The sequence below is a fragment of the Lepisosteus oculatus genome, chromosome 18 (assembly GCF_040954835.1).
Source record: "Lepisosteus oculatus isolate fLepOcu1 chromosome 18, fLepOcu1.hap2, whole genome shotgun sequence".
In the NCBI taxonomy this organism is placed as follows: domain Eukaryota; kingdom Metazoa; phylum Chordata; class Actinopteri; order Semionotiformes; family Lepisosteidae; genus Lepisosteus; species Lepisosteus oculatus.
The window spans coordinates 16,809,072-16,827,315 of NC_090713.1; the positions used below are offsets into that span (position 1 = coordinate 16,809,072).

Below are 18,244 nucleotides of genomic sequence, written 5' to 3' on the forward strand. Positions count from 1 at the left end.
TGATTTCTTTCTATTCAAAATGTGTATTTTAAAAGTTTAAGAAGTAAAAACCTTACAGCGTACACAGATTTCTAAACTGATCAGGATCGTTATCTTTGTCTTATCCATAATAATGTTCACCGCTCTGTCCAGCAAATTAATAATAAACTTTATTTTATATAGCGTTTTAAATGAATAAGTAATTAGATTGCTCATAAACCCAATCACGTTTTCTACAGTACATAAACACAGCGTGATTGCTCTCTGAAAATGCTTTTTCTTTATATTTAGGCTCAGATTTCAACTATAGATCGTATTATTATAAACTTGTTTTTTTAAAGGGGATGAGAAGAGTGACAAACTAGTATACAGTACTTTAAAACATTAATAAAATAATAATAATAAAAACAATAATAAAAAACATTGCCACACTCGGACCGTTAAACCAACGCATTAGCACGTCAAAGCCCATTGAGGAGCCGGGCGCAATAACTGTTTTGTCCCTTGATTTACTGATCTGCATTAATTACAGAAATCGAGTTCCTGCTCTTTGCAGACGACCTGGTCTGTCGCCCACAAAACAGAGGCTGCGACAGAACCTGGCACTGCTGGAGCAGCACTGTCAGACCTGAGCGCTGACAGTCAATCTGGACAAGACCAGAGTTATGGTTTTCCAGAAAAAAAGCCAGACCTCCAGTAGTCTTCCTTAAATCGTCGGATTATGAACGAATAAAAGCATCTTATTTAAAACACGTTTGCGTTTGTTTGGGAGCTATATTATGTATTTTTCATATGTAAGATATAATGACATGTTCCCGCTTACACATCGCACGACTTTAAAAGCTAGAAAAACAGGTTTTGATTCACATTATCTGGTGAGCCTTGTTTTGTCAAGGAACAGCACAAAAAAAAAACTGCAACGGACATAAAAACTCCCTTGCTTTTAACAGAGCGTTTCATAATTACCAACTACGAAATTTATTTAAACTGCGACACTTATCATTCAACCAGAGTTCGAAATATCACAAGGATCCTCTAGAGCACAGCAAAGACTGTATTAAAAGTATACTAGTGACAAACTAGTATACTTTAGATATTTTTTTCTGAACCGGGGAAAATCTGATCATGTTTCTCTATAACAATAATAAAAACATTATTTTACATATCACCTTTATGTGATATCACCTTAAGGACAGCACATACAAGGGTTAATTGCACAATGGACCGCGCAAAGAAATTTAAAATAGTCTTCTTTAGGTGTGAGGGTAGGAGTGGATCGCAGCAGGCATAATCGGCAAATTAGGAAAACAAAGAACAGGACAGGCGAGACGTTTATCCAGAGAGCAAGTGATCAGAAAAAGGAACAGCTGTTACGCCTAGGTTTTACGCTCTCTCTCTGCTGAATGAATAAAAGCATTTTATTAAAAACGCATTTGCGTTTGTCTGGGTATTTACTTTGTAATCTGTGGTTTACATCTACTGTATTGTTTTGAGATGCCACTTTTAAAGGTGATATGTAAAATAAAGTTTTTTTATTATTGTTATAGAGAAACATGATCAGATTTTCCCTGGTTCAGAAAAAAGACGATTGAAATCTGTAATCTTTCCACTTGTATGTCATCGGAAAATACACTGCTTTGTGTAAGGATGGTATCAAAAAGTAATCTAAGTGGTGAGAAAGCTGTGCTCCCCAAAGCGCTTTACAGGATAAAAACAATAACAGCAATAGTGGCTGGGCAAATGATTTTTTAAAAGAAATACAAAATGAGATATAATGATGTGTTCCGGCTAAGACATTAACGAGTACAACCCCCCTCTCTGTGGGAGTGCTGGCTGTGACGAATTAAACCAGTTTCACAGGTATTTTCAAAGTAGAAGGGGGAGAGATTTCCAGCTTAATTTTCGTGTTAAATAATTTTTTTAAATTAAAATTCATTCTATACAGCAATCGCATATTTGGGTACCGTTTCATAAAACTTTCATGCCTAAAATGTTTAGGGAGAAATGGAAGACTGATAATGGAATGGAATGGAATGAATGATAAGTGTCGCAGTTTAAATAATTTTTGTAGTTAGAAATTATGAAACGCTCTGTTAAAAGCAAGAGAGTTTTTATGTCCGTTGCAGTAAAAGAAAATGCCTGACAAAGAAGGACTTGGACAGATTCCAAGTGCATTTTTGCAATTTACGTTGCATTGTCCAATGTGCTGCTGTAATACAGTTTAAAATACAGTGAGTCTAAACTGTAGTAAGTCTAAACTCAGCTTTATTTATGGGTTGCAATTTAGAAAAAGTCAAAAACCGCACTCTAAATGCAATTTAGAGCTTTCTGGCAAGAGGAGACACCCAAATTAATAATGTAACATGCCACTGTTTGTGCATGAACAAAGATCAATTTATGTTGCATCAAAAAACACATATATTTAAACCTGCATTTGCGATTTAAATCAAAACGCGATTTAAATCAATATAAATGTTTATATTGTAACGCCTAGGTAACTATTCATTGTTATTAAAATGACTTAAATTCGATCATGTTGTGATATTTAGAAATATAAATTTGTTTGGTGCGAGTGAGGTTTTATTTAATCTCTGACCAAGGGAAACGTTTCATTTTTTCAAAGATATGTTTGTTAAAAAAAAAGGCATGGTTCCATAGTGGGATGTGATCACAGACCATGTGACATGGGAGTCAGGAACCTAACCCACAGCGCCACCGGCAAGGTCACATGCAGAGTGCTGAAAAAGCACTACAGAAACATTATCAACAGACAATGTACAGCGTGTACTATTCTTGTGTTGCGGTACATGAATATCATTATATCGTTATTAATTTCTTTAGATACACGATTCCATATTATATTCCCTTTTAATCAAATTCTAAAAGTATGCTTGTTGACTCCGGTATCTCGTTAGTTAAAGACTTCGATGCTTAAAATGTTTAGGGAGAAATGGAATACTGGTGTGTATTTTTTCTTTAAAGTACCGAGACCAGCCATATACTGTATGTTTATGTTCCAAAATTAATATCGTTTATGGCCTTCACACGCGTTACAGTATGCTCCTATTCTTTTTATGCTCAGCTACTAAGATTTCCCTTCAGTGGTAAAACTCCATATAAATATTCAATACTACAACGGGCACAGTAAAGACGTTTACTGTAAATCTTTCTACGACAGACCAACGGACCACGAGTGCCCCTGTCGGTCAACCAATCACGTACCCCGTCATCGTGCGTCACAATGCGCGACACCGTAGCCAATTACCTCTGGTACGTGTCTGTACCGCGCACTTTGAATGGCTGCATCTGTACACTTTCACTGCTATAGCACCTGAACCTGTCTGACTCCCATGTTGAGTCTCTTGATCCACCTCTTCTCTAACCTTATTCTGACCTTCAGCAGCCCTGCTGTTGTGTTTAGGGTGAGTTATATCAGTAAGAAGGGAATTGTACCCAGTGCACTTTCTGCTGGGCCAGAGCAAACTCCTCTTCTACAAGAGCAGGATAAACACAGTCTCAGGCGGAGGGTCTGTAGAGGGAGTGAGAGTTTGAGGGGTTGGTGAAGAGCAGGATCTCACTAGAATTCCTCTAGTAAAACTGTGGAGATACTGTAAGGGTTCTAGTGAATACAAGCTATATTTTAGTTCAACCAGGTTAAATAAACATGTACTGTGCTCATTGAACTTGAGGGGGTCCGAGGCTACGTGTCCCTAGAGTAAAAAGCTGGAGAGCGAGAATCACGACAGCACTATAGAGAGATCCAGAGAGTACGGATCAACTAGTGAGCTTGGAGGTGTGGGTGAGTTTAAATTCAATAGACAGGGGGGAAAAGGGAGAGATTATCAGGAACAGAAAGGAATAGTTGTTTTGAGGGTTGAGAGAAATAGCATGGCACCCTGACTTTAAACCACATAAAATAGAGAGACGTTTTAGAAATGGTCATTAAGGGGCATAAGACAGAAACAAGGAGGAAGACAGAAATCCTGGAAGTACATTCATTCTTGTTGTCCCAATCCTTCCCAAGAGCAAGGGAGAAATTAATTTCCAGTTTTTTAAGTTTTGCTTCATGTCAGAATTTCAGATTCTGTCTGCACTGCTTCTCGGAGGTTACTACTAATGTAGGATCTAAAAGATGGATAAAATGATGTGGAAGAGCTGTGCAGATGTTCAGCTGTTCTTCTGTCTTTTTGTCTGCAGGATGAGGTACTGTAAACTAACAGAGAGATGTTGTGAAGATCTGGCCTCTGCTCTTCAGTCTCAACACTCCAGTCTGACAGAGCTGGATCTGAGTCTCAATAACCTGGGGGATTCAGGAGTGAAACTGCTGTCTGCAGCTCTGAGGGATCCCAACTGTAAATTAACAGTACTGAGGTAAGTGAACACTGGTGATTTTTGTATTGTTTTATGTTAATCATTAAACATTAAAAAGTTGGTATATTTTATAAAAGCAAGATTACTCAGTTGGACAAAAGTACACAACCTTCCACCTACATCATAAATATTTTAATTATGCAGAAATATTTACCGAAGATATTACTAATAGTATTAATAATGAATGAACTTGGACAAGCTGTAAAATCAATGTATTACCGTGGTCCACTTTATTTGTAACCGTCTTTGTAAACGAAAATACTTTATTTTTAATTGACAAAAAGTAACACCAAAGCACTTCTGATCACGTACTTATTTCCAATCATACAAATTAAGTTTTGAAAATCTCCGATTCACCATGCCTTTCACATGCACATAAATTATATTAATTTAGGAACATAAACATATTATGTAAACTGTATATGGATGGTATTGGTAGTTTAAATAAAAAATACACACCAGTATTTCACTTTCTTCCTAAACATTTTCAGCATCAAAGTCTTACATGTGATAATTTCAGAAACGTTTTTATGTGCTCCTTCTGTCCATATCAAGCTTAATATTTGAATATTAAATATGTGAAAAAAGTGGATCCTGTTTTTTATGGTCTGTAGCTCAAATCCTGCTGAACTAAAAATTAAACACAAGAAGAGTATTATTGGACAATGTTGTGAGGCTAAAGAAATCAATAATGATATTAATTCAAAGATCTATATATATTTAATGCATATGCCTGACATTAGAGGGTGTGTCTGCTCGCCTGCGCGGTGACATCACTGTCTTTCCCTCTGAATAGCTAGCAGGGACCTGTGCCATGTGGATGTCTTTAGATCTCCCTTCAGATTTAAAAGGTTATTAATAATATCTTCAGTGTTGCATTAACTTTGGAATGTTCTCCCAAGTGTAAAAAGAGGTGATACTCAGTGTCTCCTCTATACATTTTCAGTTTACAGACCGTAGAAGATGATGATGTGATGGCAGCCATATTGCGCCAGAACGCTCACCACACATCAGCTTTCAGTGGGGAGGAGAGCAGAGTAATGTAGACAATTCATAGAGGGGGATTATTAGGAGGCCATGATTGGTAAGGGCCAATGGGAAATTTGGCCAGGACGCCGGGGTTACACCCCTACTCTTTTCGAGAAACGCCCTGGGATTTTTAATGACCACAGAGAGTCAGGACCTCGGTTTTACGTCTCATCGGAAGGATGGCGCCTGTTTACAGTCTAGTGTCCCCGTCACTATACTGGGGCATTAGGACCCACATGGACCACAGAGTGAGCAGCCCCTGCTGGCCCCACTAACACCTCTTCCAGCAGCAACCTTAGTTTTTCCCAGGAGGTCTCCCATACAAGTACTGACCAGGCAGAATAATGTCTTCCATATCGCATTAAAATTGGAACTCTTTTCACAGGTGCAAATCCACATATTTTCTAACCGCTTTATCCAGGACAGGTAACAATTTCACCCCTCCCCCTTCCCTCTGCCTGTCTGACTTTCTTTTTAACCCTTCTGTGCCCGAATCGCAGCGGGTGAGAAAGGAAAAAAAGTGAAACTTAGAGCGTAAACAAATATTTCTCTAGTTCTTAGTTCCTCTATGTTCCCTTTAAAATAAACTATTATTCCACAATGCCGTGTACTACATGGCCGGTAGGGAAACTAAAGGGAAATTTTAGTAGCTGAGCATAAAAAGAAGAGGAGCATAAAGTGTTTGATGGTCATAAACAATATTAATTTAGGAACTGTATCAGAGATATTTTTTTTAACTGCACTGCATCGGAGAGAATGAGTATAGCTTGTGGGAAATATATTTGTCCTGCATCAAAGTTTAACTCGTTCAGAGCGCCCTATATTACAAACTCCAAGCGTTTCATTTTGAGCTGAATACCCTCACACCTGAAGAAGGCTTCACAGCCGAAACGTTGCGTTTTCTCTCTTCTCTTTTCAGCATGGAATAAACCTATTACTTGTTCCTTTAATTTTTATTTTACTTTAATTTTGTAAACTTAACACGCATTCCGTACAGAAATAAAATAATGTTTTCTACAGTTGTTAAGCAGATTAGCAGGTTACTGACAAAATAGCGCACAGTCCACCACTGTCCAGTGATATAACTTTAATATAAACAAGATCTAATACCTGGTGCACTCCAGGTGTAAGTTAAAAAAACCTGAATTACGTACTATGCTTATGTCTGTGAAACACCTGATCATCTACAGTACTGTGACGCTTTCAGTGCCTTGTGTATATTCTAATTGCAGTGGGGGCAGGGTGTGTGGGGACAGGTTTAGGCTGAAATTTAATTGGTGATCTGTATTCTTCACAACTGAAACACTGTTTTCTCTGAAAGCGTTTTCTTCCCTGTTTAGCTGATCTTTTGCTGCCTGCGCATGCTTACACAGCTCCCTGTGTGAATTATCATACTTGACTGAGAAAGCTTTAGAGAACATTTTTATTATTAACAAATTGTAAAAATGACTTTTACATTGGTGTTTTTAATTTTTCACTTAAGTGTATGGAGGAGTGTCAGCTGTCAATGAGAGCAAACCCCCCCTCTTAGGCTGGGCAAACAATATTTTTTAAAATTAAGGCAAATGAAAATGAAGGATGTTAAAGTGCTAGAGGTGTAAAAAATACAAAAATGCACATGAGCAAAAAGTTTTAGAAATGGAGCAGGTGAAAGGATTTGTAAATATATTTTGTTAAAGCAAGTCAGTTTTTCCGCAACACGTAAAAGACATTTTTCCAAGAAAGTTTAGCCTTTGTCACTAATGAAACCACTAAATAAAGACATAGATATAGAAATCTTAAGCTTTTTTTTTATTCAATGTTGGTAGCAGGATGAACTGTCAGGTTGAGCTAAGTGTATATTCTGTCGCAGATTTGCTGCAAGATTTTAACAGTGAAAAAAGGTATTTAGAAATGAGTTATTTCAAGAAGTAAATTTTCAGAATAATTGCAAATCTAGCAGGATAGAGAAAGCACAGAAAATAGGCAGTTAGATTTATCAGATTAGTATGAAAAGCCATTTAGCAAAGAGGGAATGAGAAGAGTGACAAACTAGTATACGTTAGATCTTTTTTTCTGAATCAGGGAAAATCTGATCATGTTTCTCTATAACAATAATAAAAAGCTTTATTTTATATAGTACCTTTAAAAGTGGCATCTCAAAGCAATACAGTAGGTGTAAAAACAGTTATAAGGACCACAGATTACAAAGTAAATACATATAAGAAAGACAAGCAGTTAGAGGTGCTACCAAAATTAGAACATACAGATACAGACAATATGTCTTCTGAAAAGAAAGGTTTTGAGGTTAAATATAAATGCACTCAGGGGAGGTGACTCTGATATCATTGGGGATACAAATTCAGAGGTCTGGGGTGCAGTTAGAGAAGGTCCTGTTACCCACAGAGTGTAGATGTTCTCGAGGACAGCTAGAAGAGTCAGACGGATTGAGGATTTTGAAGTTGACTCAAAACTCGAAACCTCATAGGAAGCCAGTGCAAGGACTTAAAGTCAGGCGTAATGCATCCCGATCAGGATTCTGGCTGTCCACTTCTGAACATATTGGAGATTGTTCAGTGTGGATTTTATTACCCCAGTGAACTGGATGTGCATTTATTAATTCTAGAATAAATGCCTTTCTTGATTTGTCTAGTTCCCTTTAAAATAAACTATTATTCCAAATGCAGAGTACTTCATGGCTGGTATTTACATATGATATTTGTGATTTAAACAAATTAACACAAGTTTTTAGGGATTTAAGTGTTGGCTGAGTTATTGCAGGACGTAAGACTAGTGATGTAGGTAGGAAAAAGATAATTTTGGGAAAGTTGAGGAATACACTGATAACAAGATCACTTCCTAATGGGGTTAGGCATACTTTTGACAAAATGACAGGAGATGTTACAGGAGATGTAAAAACATTAAAAAAAATATTTCCAAAATAACTACATTAAAGACTTTCATGCTTAAAATGTTTAGGGAGAAAGTGGAATACTGGTGTGTATTTTTCTTTAAAATACCAATACCAGCCATATACAGTTTACATAATATGTTTATGTTCCTAAATTAATATCGTTTATGAGCATCTGAAAGGCATGGTGAATCTGAGATATTCAAAACTTACTTTGTATGATTGGAAACGAATACGTGATCGGATCAACTAAATGCTTTGGTGTTACTTTTTGTCAATGAAAAAATCATATTTTCGTTTACAAAGACAGTTACAAAGAATGTCGACCAGGGTAATACTTTGAGCTTACAGCCTGTCCAATGTCATTAATTATTAATACTATTAGTAATGTCTTCTGTAAAGGCATTGATGCATAAAATATTTATGCATAATTACAATATTTATGATGAAGGTGGAAGGTTGTATACTTTTGTCCAACTGAGCAATCTTGCTTTTATAAAATATATCAACTTTTAAATGTTTAATGATTAACATGCTGTAATACACAGTTTAAAATTAAAAGTCTAAGGAGTATACAACTTAAATTTGTAATCTGAAAATGACCATCTTTCAACAGTGACCGGGATTTGTAACCGTGCATTTTCTGGTGACAGCTCAAATGCTGTACATGAGAGGTTAAACTTTATTAGCTCCACCTGGCGGTTTTACAAGGTGATTCCGGATACTATTATAATAACTGCGGTATGACGCGTTAAGATGCACCACGCCGTTTTACCGCAGCGTACTTCGCGCATTTTGAATGGCTGTATCTGTATACAGTTTACATAATATGTTTATGTTCCGAAATTAATATAGTTTATGACCATCAGATGCATTATGCTCCTCTTCTTTTTATGCTTAGCTACTAAAATTTCTGTTTAGTTGTAAAATTCCATATAAATATTCAATATTAAGCGGATTTAAACGTGCACAGTAAAAAGATTAATTGATTAAATCATTTCACTTATCACTAATTTCGGCCATTCTTCCAACAGTTTGTGATTCAAATTTATCATATTTGGCTTGTAATTGGTGTGTCTTCCTATATTGAATATGAACTTTTTACTCATATTCTCTCCTTGAGTTAAAGTTGGTGGATTTATACCGAATTGAATGGTTTTAGATTCCTCAATTACTGTGGGAGGCCCAACCCCAACATCTCATTTGTATCTTACTCTTAACTCCTGTATTCCTCTTGTGTTTTCTGCTATTTTATATACATCTGAAAATATTTGTCTGTAGAAGCAAGTTAGGTATGCAAAATGTATCAATATGTTAATGTCTTATTTTAGTCTCAATTACTTCTTCCCAGCTTTGAATGTCCTCAGTGTTTTCTCCTCTTCCTGTGCTTTAACCTTGCCTGTTTGAGCACGTCTGGCAGTGATCCCTGAGCTCTGAACCCTACATGTTAAATGACTCTCCTTCAGACTCTCCCTGGTGCTTTAATCAGTTCCTCTTAGCGCAACCCCTGCCTTGTTGATCGTGTCTCTAGTTTAACTTTCTCCTGCCTGCCCTGCTTGCTTCCAGCAGAGCCTGCACCTGCATTGAGTCTCCAGGTTACTGCTTCCATCAGCTCATTGCAGCAGATATCACATGGGGCCCTGGGTTCAATTCCAGACCTGGGGTGCTATCTGTGTGGAGTTTGTATGTTCTCCCCATGTTTGTGTGGTGTTCCAGTTTTCTCCCACAGTCCACAAACATGCTGGTAGGTTAATTGACTTCTGGGAAAACTGGCACTGGAGTGATTGTGTGCTCTTTGATAGACTGGCATCCTGTACAGGGTTCAGTCCTGCCTTGTGTCCAGTGCTTCCTGGGTGTTACGTCACAGTGTGTGGTCCATGTGCTATGTTCCACACTTCCTGGCTTTAATTGTTCTCCTTCCCCCATTGGTCCATCTTCAATCAACTCTTGGCCAATCAAAACGCAGCTTATTCGGAATATAATTTGGAGGTTTTCTGAATGTACCTTGACTTCGGTTCTGCTAGCCTCAGCTTCATTTCGTTTTTGTTTTGCTTCGGCTTAGCTTCTCCTTTTTTGTTCGTTTCGCTTTGTGTGTGTGTGTTATGGGATAGCTTCGACTTTTGTTGGTTTATGTTCATCTCCTTGTACTTTCGTTTGTTTGTGTTATCCTTTATTTTGCCATTACCTTGCCCAAACTTGTTATATGTTATATGTTCAACCTCTGTGCTCTTTTGTACCCTATTCCTTCTGTCTACTCTCATTGTCCCATATTGGCAGTTGTAGTTCACTTGTGTATTTGTGTGAACTTGTGTATAGGGTTAGTTTAGATTGTTGGCTACATTCTGCACACATAGTTGGTCTCTGTATCAGTAACACTAGATTAGGATGGGTGAGTGCCTTTTGTCTAGTATGGTTTTTGGGTAGTTAGTGAAGGTAAGCTAGGGTGTTAGAAAACAATGAAGACTGAGTCTTTTGGGTTTTGTTTTGGTAGATAGGTCAGCTTTCCCTCACTTTATTAGCCAGCTCCATTTTGTTTTTTTTGTTTTTTTTTTTGGAGCCACTCTAGTTCCCTTTCCCTGTGTGTTATTGTATCCAATTACGAACCAGTCACTTTATTCACTTCAAAATAAATCACTTTTGCACCAAAACGTGTTGTCATGCTTCCTAAGTCCCTCACCAGAAACCCACCTGCATCCAAAACTGTCCTAAATGTTATACCCCAAGACACCTGGGGTCATAACACTGGAACAGGCTCTGGGTAACTGTGACTCTGAATTGGATAATTGTTTATTAAAAGTGATGTTGATGGAGTTGAAATGCTGCACTGCCTTCTTTGTCAATTTGCTGACGGTATAAACTCATCCCTGTAATGTCATATAAAGTCAAACTTCAGGGCAAACTTCAGTCTAGATTTATTTTGGAGGGAAGAAAACCTACAACACTCAAACTCTCCCAGATCTACAGTCTTACTTCTGTGCAGCTCAGCTTAAAGCTTCAACTACCTGATGTCACGACCACCAGGCAATCAAGACCAAAGCGTAAGCGAGCTAATCAGCCCCAGCAGCGGGTGATTATTAACAAACGCCGCCGCATGAGTTAAACCACCTGCGCACACTCATTGCGGTGCGCACTGCTATTTAAACCATCTTCACCTGCTTCCCACTGCTCAGTATTGAGTCTACTCCTTGAGAGCTCTACCTGGTGTTTTTCCCCGTACCTCGTTTATTCTGGATTTTGGATTCCCCTTCTGCCTTTTCGACTTTGCACCTCGCCTCTCGCCTCGGACTGTCTGCTACCGGAGAACTTCCTGGATTACGACTTGCCTTTCGCCTTTTGACTACGACCTTGCCTCTGGTTTTGGTTTGTTCGCCTGCCTCATCTATCACCCGTGCCTGCGTCTGCACAGGATCCGTGTATCTTCTCACCAGGGATTCCTAACACCTGAGTGACAGCTCCCCAGCAAAATGGTGATATTATTATGTTTTACACCTAATATAACTCAAAGCATTATAAAAATTAATTCTGCAATTTAAATACATTAATCACTTAGAAAATAGTTTGTATTATAAAAAACTATAGAAAGGTAGAGTCATTTTGAGGGGTTGAGAGAAATAGCATGGGACCCTGACTTTAAACCATATAAAATAGACGTTTTAGCAATGGTCATTGAGGGGCATTAGGAAGGTATGGAACAAGACAGAAATCCTGGAAGTACATTAATTCTTGCTGTCTTCATCCTTCTCAAGAATGAGAGAGGCATCGATTTCCATCTGTTGAAGTCTTGCTTCACATCAGATGCGTGTGAGTTTCTGATAATGTAGGATCTGATGTGATGTCCCTGATGTGCCTTCTTTTTTTCCTGGCCTGCTGGAACCTGTAGTAGTCTCTTAGGTTAGAATAATGGTCTCTGGACACACCTGAGGGGAAAGCTCTGAACAAGCTGTGCATTGATGTCTGTCATCATCTGTTTCCCTGGTAACTTATGTTTAGGCCCGGAAATCTATAAAGCAGTTTTGTGACAATGTCCATTGTAAAAAGCGATATGCAAATAAAACTGAATTGAATTGTGTAGGGAAACAGCCTGCCTGGGAAAGCCTGTACAGATTTATCCTTGTGACACTGCAGGGAAGAATTAATGTCCTATTGCTGGTCACCACTAGAGCCCAAAATACCAGCAATTACAGCCCTCTAACTTTCATCCCTGACAGCTGCATGAAAATAATTTTCACTTCTGAACCTCTGATGTCCCTAATTGAGAGACGTGTATTAAATGGTCATTTGACTGACTAAATGGTGCCTCATAGAGCCTCGCCGAAAGCTCCATACCCTGATTCCTGATCCAGGTGGATGCTGCACATTGGTGGTGGTGGAGGGGAGTCCCCATTAACTGTAAAACGCTTTGAGTGGAGTGTCCAGAAAAGTGCTATATAAGTGTAAGCAATTATTATTATTATTATTATTATTATTATTATTATTATTATTATTATTATAACTAGAGAAAAAATGTTCTTATTTTTCTGGACCGTGCTTTATCGCTCACTCCTAAAATATTTAAACGATTACCTCACCCACTTATTGATTTAACACCGGCACTTTGTCTTCTTCGGAGATATCAGATAGCAAACTATTGGACTGCACACTCCCCAATACCCCGCATTGTCTCATCTCACTGAAAGGCTGACAACCCGCAGTGGGGCGTCTTGTGCGCTACCATTGTTGTCAAGTAGTTTGTGTCTGTTTTGGATCCAGCAGAGTCTGTCTGTTTCTTCTGCAGCCCTGTGTGAATTTATGTAGTTTTAATGTGTGTTTTTGTTGTTTTAGTACAGTATGTGAATATAATGTTAATGTAAACATGTTCAGGTGAAATGCAAGTTATATTGTAGTTCAACCTTGTTAAACATGTCCTGTGCTCATTGAACTGGAGGGGGTCTGAGACTATGTGTCCCAAGAGTAAAAACCTGGAGAGCGAGTATCATGACAGCACTATGGAAAGATCCGGAGTATATTGATCGACTAGTGAGCTCGGAGTGGGGCGAGTTTAAATTCAATAGACAGGAGGAAAAGGGGAGAGATTATTAGGAAAAGAGAGAAAAAGAAGGGACTAGATTAGGATTGGAAAAATGTCTGGGTAGATTGAACATAGTGCGAGGCATCCACATTCATTCTCAAAACACTCGGGCTCTGTGGTGCGCAGTGAAGAGGCAGCGGGTTTCTCTCATCAGAGGCTGCAAGTTAACCTAATGATTTACAGCTGAGAACAGTGGACACAGGATACAGATTATTCTCACCAGACCGTTTGATTTATTGTTCTCAGGCCTCAATCTATTGTACTGCCTTATGGTGGACAAAACTCTTTTTTCTGAATTTTCCTTAACCATACTGTATTAACAAACCATTTCTTCAAAAAAATAGAAAAACATTTTAGTGAAATCATTACATTTTGGGAATTCATCATCTCTCCTCTCAACAAGCTCACCAACGAAGAGACTCAGTGCATTTCTTTTTATAGTATTTTCTTTTGTTTGTTGTTGCTCTAATGTTTAGTTTTATATGTTGCAACTTTCAATAAGCACGATTTAAGGAACCAACACTCTTTACTGTAATTTAAAGAATAGTTTACAACAACTTTGCAAAGGGCAGTACAGTCTCCTTGCTTACAACAAGAATAACAAAAATACAGTAGGTGGATAACTAACATATTTGGTTCCCGGGTCAAATGACCTTGGATCTTCAGGTCAGGATAACCTACAGCTACTACAAAATATGATGTTGAGTTTGAGAAATTTCACAGTATAACATGGTTTATATGTGTTTTTGAAGTTTAAATGACAAAAAAGGTAATTATTTAGAGGTTATTTGTTCATTGTAATATCCTGCACAGTAAAGGGTAAAACGTTGCACACAAATGTTGTGAAGTCATCTTGTGATCACTGGTAGAATTACAGTTGAAATTTCTGAAAAGTCTAATATAGTCACAAATTGAGGGCTGTTTCTGGTGGAGGCACCGCCAAATTAGAAGTTTCTTTTTTTGTGCAATTGACTGAAGTGGGCCACAACATCGGCTACATCAAGAACCTAGGTGATCCCATGTATTATATACTGTATGAATTTAATGTTATACCTCTAATTATGATTTCACTTCTGTGCTGATATTCAGGTACACTTTCACTGCTATAGCACCTGAACCTGTCTGACTCCCATGTTGAGTCTCTTCTCTTAACTTAGTCTTGGCTTCAGCAGCCCTGCTGTTGTGTTGAGGGTGAGTTATGTCAATAAGAAGAGAATTGTACCCAGTGCACTTTCTGCTGGGCCAGGCCCAACTCCTCTTCTACAAAAGCAGGATAAACACAGTCTCAGGTGGAGGGTCTATGGAGGAGAAGAGTGTTTGAGGGGTTGGTGAAGAGCAGGATGTCTCTAGAATTCCTCCAGTAAAACTGTAGGCTCTTGTTTGAAGGTGTTGGTGTGTTTTGACCATGTTACATGTGGGAGTCTGTGTAGAGAGTCTTTCATGTGTAAAACGTGTGCAGTGTTGTGTAGTTTTGCGAGGGATGACATTTATTAAGTTTCATGATCAATTTCTTTATTCTTTAAGGGGGGTTGTATAGGGGTTGAATGTATACTTGTTATTGCTTAATATAATTATTATTTTTTTGTGGTGCTATAGTTAAACCCTGTTTTCTTTCTTCAAATGGTTTATTTTCTTTAAATGGGAAAGTTATTTTTCTCAAAATATCTACAAACATCAAAATCTCCGGTTCACTTACTCCAGTATTGGTCATTTACATTTGGGATTAATAAACCATTTGAAGAAAAACAACAACACTGTAACTAACTAAAATAACTATAAGAAGATGACATCATAATAAAATATGATAATAAATGTGAAGCAATTTTTATTATGGTTAAAAGTCAAAGTCTTTCTATTTCTGTTTCCCATTTCCAGTCACTGTAGCTCCGTGTGTCTCCCTGTTTCCCACTGTCCCCCTTCCTGAGAATTTCTTCTCATCTTTCTTCTTCCTCCTGGAACCCAAATTTTGAAGCAGCTGTTATCTTCATCATCCTCATCAATGGACACTCTGAGATGGATAATGACATGAAGTTGTATATTGCTGCTGAGCTTGGTGTTGTATTGAAGACTTGGAAAGAAAGATGTGGAAGAGCTGTGCAGATGTTCAGCTGTTCTCCTGTCTTGTTGTCTGCAGGATGAGGGACTGTAACCTAACAGAGAGATGTTGTGAAGATCTGGCCTCTGCTCTTCAGTCTCAACACTCCAGTCTGAGAGAGCTGAATCTGAGTAAGAATAACCTGGGGGATTCAGGAGTGAAACTGCTGTCTGCAGCTCTGAGGGATCCCAACTGTAAATTAACAACACTGGAGTAAGTAAACACTGGAGATTTCTTTGTTTTTATTGTTTTATGTAGATATTCTGAGAAAGACAAAATTAGCTTTTTCACATGCATCAAAAATTTAACATCTAAGAAGTACAAAACAAAATGGAAGGAGGGCATATAGAAGGACAAAAGACTGCTACGCAATTTTACACAAGTTCTTGTTTCTGGCTTCTTTGTTAATATCTCATTACTGAGAGACTTTCCATTTTGCCAGATTTTTTACACATATGTATATGTTGTTGTTGATTTATAATTCTGTTGGTAATGTTCTTCATGAGATTTCATTCATAGAATCCTTCTTCATTTGAACACAAGGTCAGTCCAACTTTAACCAGTTTCTAGTTATTTATTTAATGACTGCAGTTCTTACAGTTCCAAACAAGTATCTTTCTGCCTCTGAAGGCCGTTCATCTGGTGTTTTTCCCTATTTGTCTTCAATACTCTTTCGCCAGTTTATTTTATGTCTGGTGTTCCATTCTTCCAACAGTTTGTGCTCCTAAATTTATCATATTTGGATTGCAGTTTGTCTTTCTTCCAGTATTGAATATGAACTTTTTACTTGTACTCTATCCATTAATGTGAATTGCTGAATTTATACAGATTTGAATGGTTTTAAATTCTTCAATTGCTATGGAAGTGCCAACGTCCTTTTTCTCATTTGAATGGTACTATTAACTCTTGCATTCCTTCTGTGATTTCTTTCTGTGATCAATGTGTTAATCTCTTAATCGGTGTGTCTCTTACTGTGTTAATCAGCTAATTGCAGGAGATATATCACTGGGTTCAACCCAGACCTGGGGTATTATCTGTATGGAGTTTGTATGTTCTCCCCAAGTATGTCTGGTGATCCAGTTTTTTCCCACCGTCCACAAACATGCTGGCAGGTTAATAGACTTCTGGGAAAGCTGGCACTGGTGTGAGTGTGTGCCCTTTGATAGACTGGCATCCTGTCCAGGGTTCAGTCCTGCCTTGTGTTCAGTGCTTCCTGGGACAGGCTCTGGGTAACTGTGACCTTGAATTGGGTAATTGATTAATAAAAGTGATACTGATGGTGTTCAAATGCCACACTGCCTTCCTTGTCAATTAAGTGATAGTGTAAACATATCCCTGTAATGTCATATAAAGTCAAATTTCTCTAATTTTATTTGGTAGGGAAGAAAATCTCAGGTAAAACCTACACCACTCAAACTCTCCCAAATCTCTCACAGATCGCCAGCAGCCATATCACTCTGCAATTCACAAATGGCAATTCACTGAAACTTAGCAGGTGTGAGCCTGGTCAGTACCTGGTGGGAGATCTCCTGGGAAAAACTAAGGTAGCTGCTAGAAGAGGTGTTAGTGGGGCCAGCAGGGGGTGCTCACCCTGTGGTCCATGTGGGTCCTAATGCCCCAGTATAGTGACGGGGACACTGTACTTTAAACAGGCGCTGTCCTTCGGAGGAGATGTAAAATGGAGGTCCTGACACTCTGTGGTTATTAAAAATCCCTGGGCATCTCTTGAAAAGAGTAAGGGTGTAACCCTGGTCTCCTAGCCAAATTTCCCATTGGCCCTTACAAATCATGGCCTCCTAATAATCCCCATCTATGAATTAGCTTCATTGCACTGCTCTCCTCCCAACTGATAGCTGATGTGGGGTGAGTGTTCAGGTGCACTATGGCTGCTGTTGCATCATCCAGGTGGATGCTGCACATTGGTGGTGGTGGAGAGGAGTCAACATTAACTGTAAAGTGCTTTGAGTGGAGTGTCCAGAAAAGCAATTATTATTATTATTATTAATCTACAGTCCTATTTCTGTGCAGCTCAGCTTAAAGCTTCAACTACCTGAGTAACAGCTCCCCAGCAAAATGGTGAAGAGGTATTCATCTCACTTGAAACCTTGTTTTATACTTAATTTAACTTGAAGCATTGTGAAAATAAATAATTTCTGCAATTTTAATACAGTAATCACATTACAGTATTATGAAAAAAATATACTGTAGAAAGGAATAGACTTTTCGAGAGATTGAGAGAATTAGCATTAGTCCCTTACTTTAAACCACATTAAAAAGATGTTTTAGCAGTGGTCATTTAGAGGCATAAGGAAGGTCTGGAACAAGACAGAAATCCTGGAAGTACAGTACATTCAATCTTGTTGTCTCAGTCCTTCCCAAGAGCTAGAGAGGCATCAATTTCCATCTATTGAAGTCTGGCTTCAGCTGATTTTCTACCACCTTTTAGTTACATTTTAATGTTTTCTAGGGTTCTGGGTACTGCAATTTAATCTGCAATAACATTTAATCTTATCCCAATCCTATCGTAAATTGAATGTATTTTTTTGTCTCCATGGATATAGATTTCCCAATAACATTGCTTCAGAATTTTCTTTGTTTAATTCCTATTCTGAAAAGTTGCTGTCGTCTGTGATTCCATCTGTGAGAACAGGAAGAGATGTTGAATTTCTGCTGAATATAACAACATCATCTTTATAAAGAGCCTGATTGTGTGTTCTCCTGCTATATCACCTTCCTCTGTATCCTTTTGTTGTCTTATACTCTGAGAGAATAAATCAGTGGTGACAAGTATCTCCTAGCCTTGTTCCCCTCT

At 38.1% G+C, this 18,244-nt stretch overlaps 1 protein-coding gene across 1 annotated transcript in view; it reads left to right on the forward strand.

Annotated features, from left to right (window-relative positions):
* LOC107076093 (NACHT, LRR and PYD domains-containing protein 3-like) overlaps positions 1-18,244 on the forward strand; it is a 179,222-nt gene that overhangs the window by 49,516 nt on the left and 111,462 nt on the right. Inside the window, exons 5-6 of the mRNA XM_069180091.1 lie at positions 4,177-4,350; positions 15,472-15,645. Coding sequence (XP_069036192.1) covers positions 4,177-4,350; positions 15,472-15,645 — 348 coding nt within the window. The remainder of the gene's footprint in view (positions 1-4,176; positions 4,351-15,471; positions 15,646-18,244) is intronic.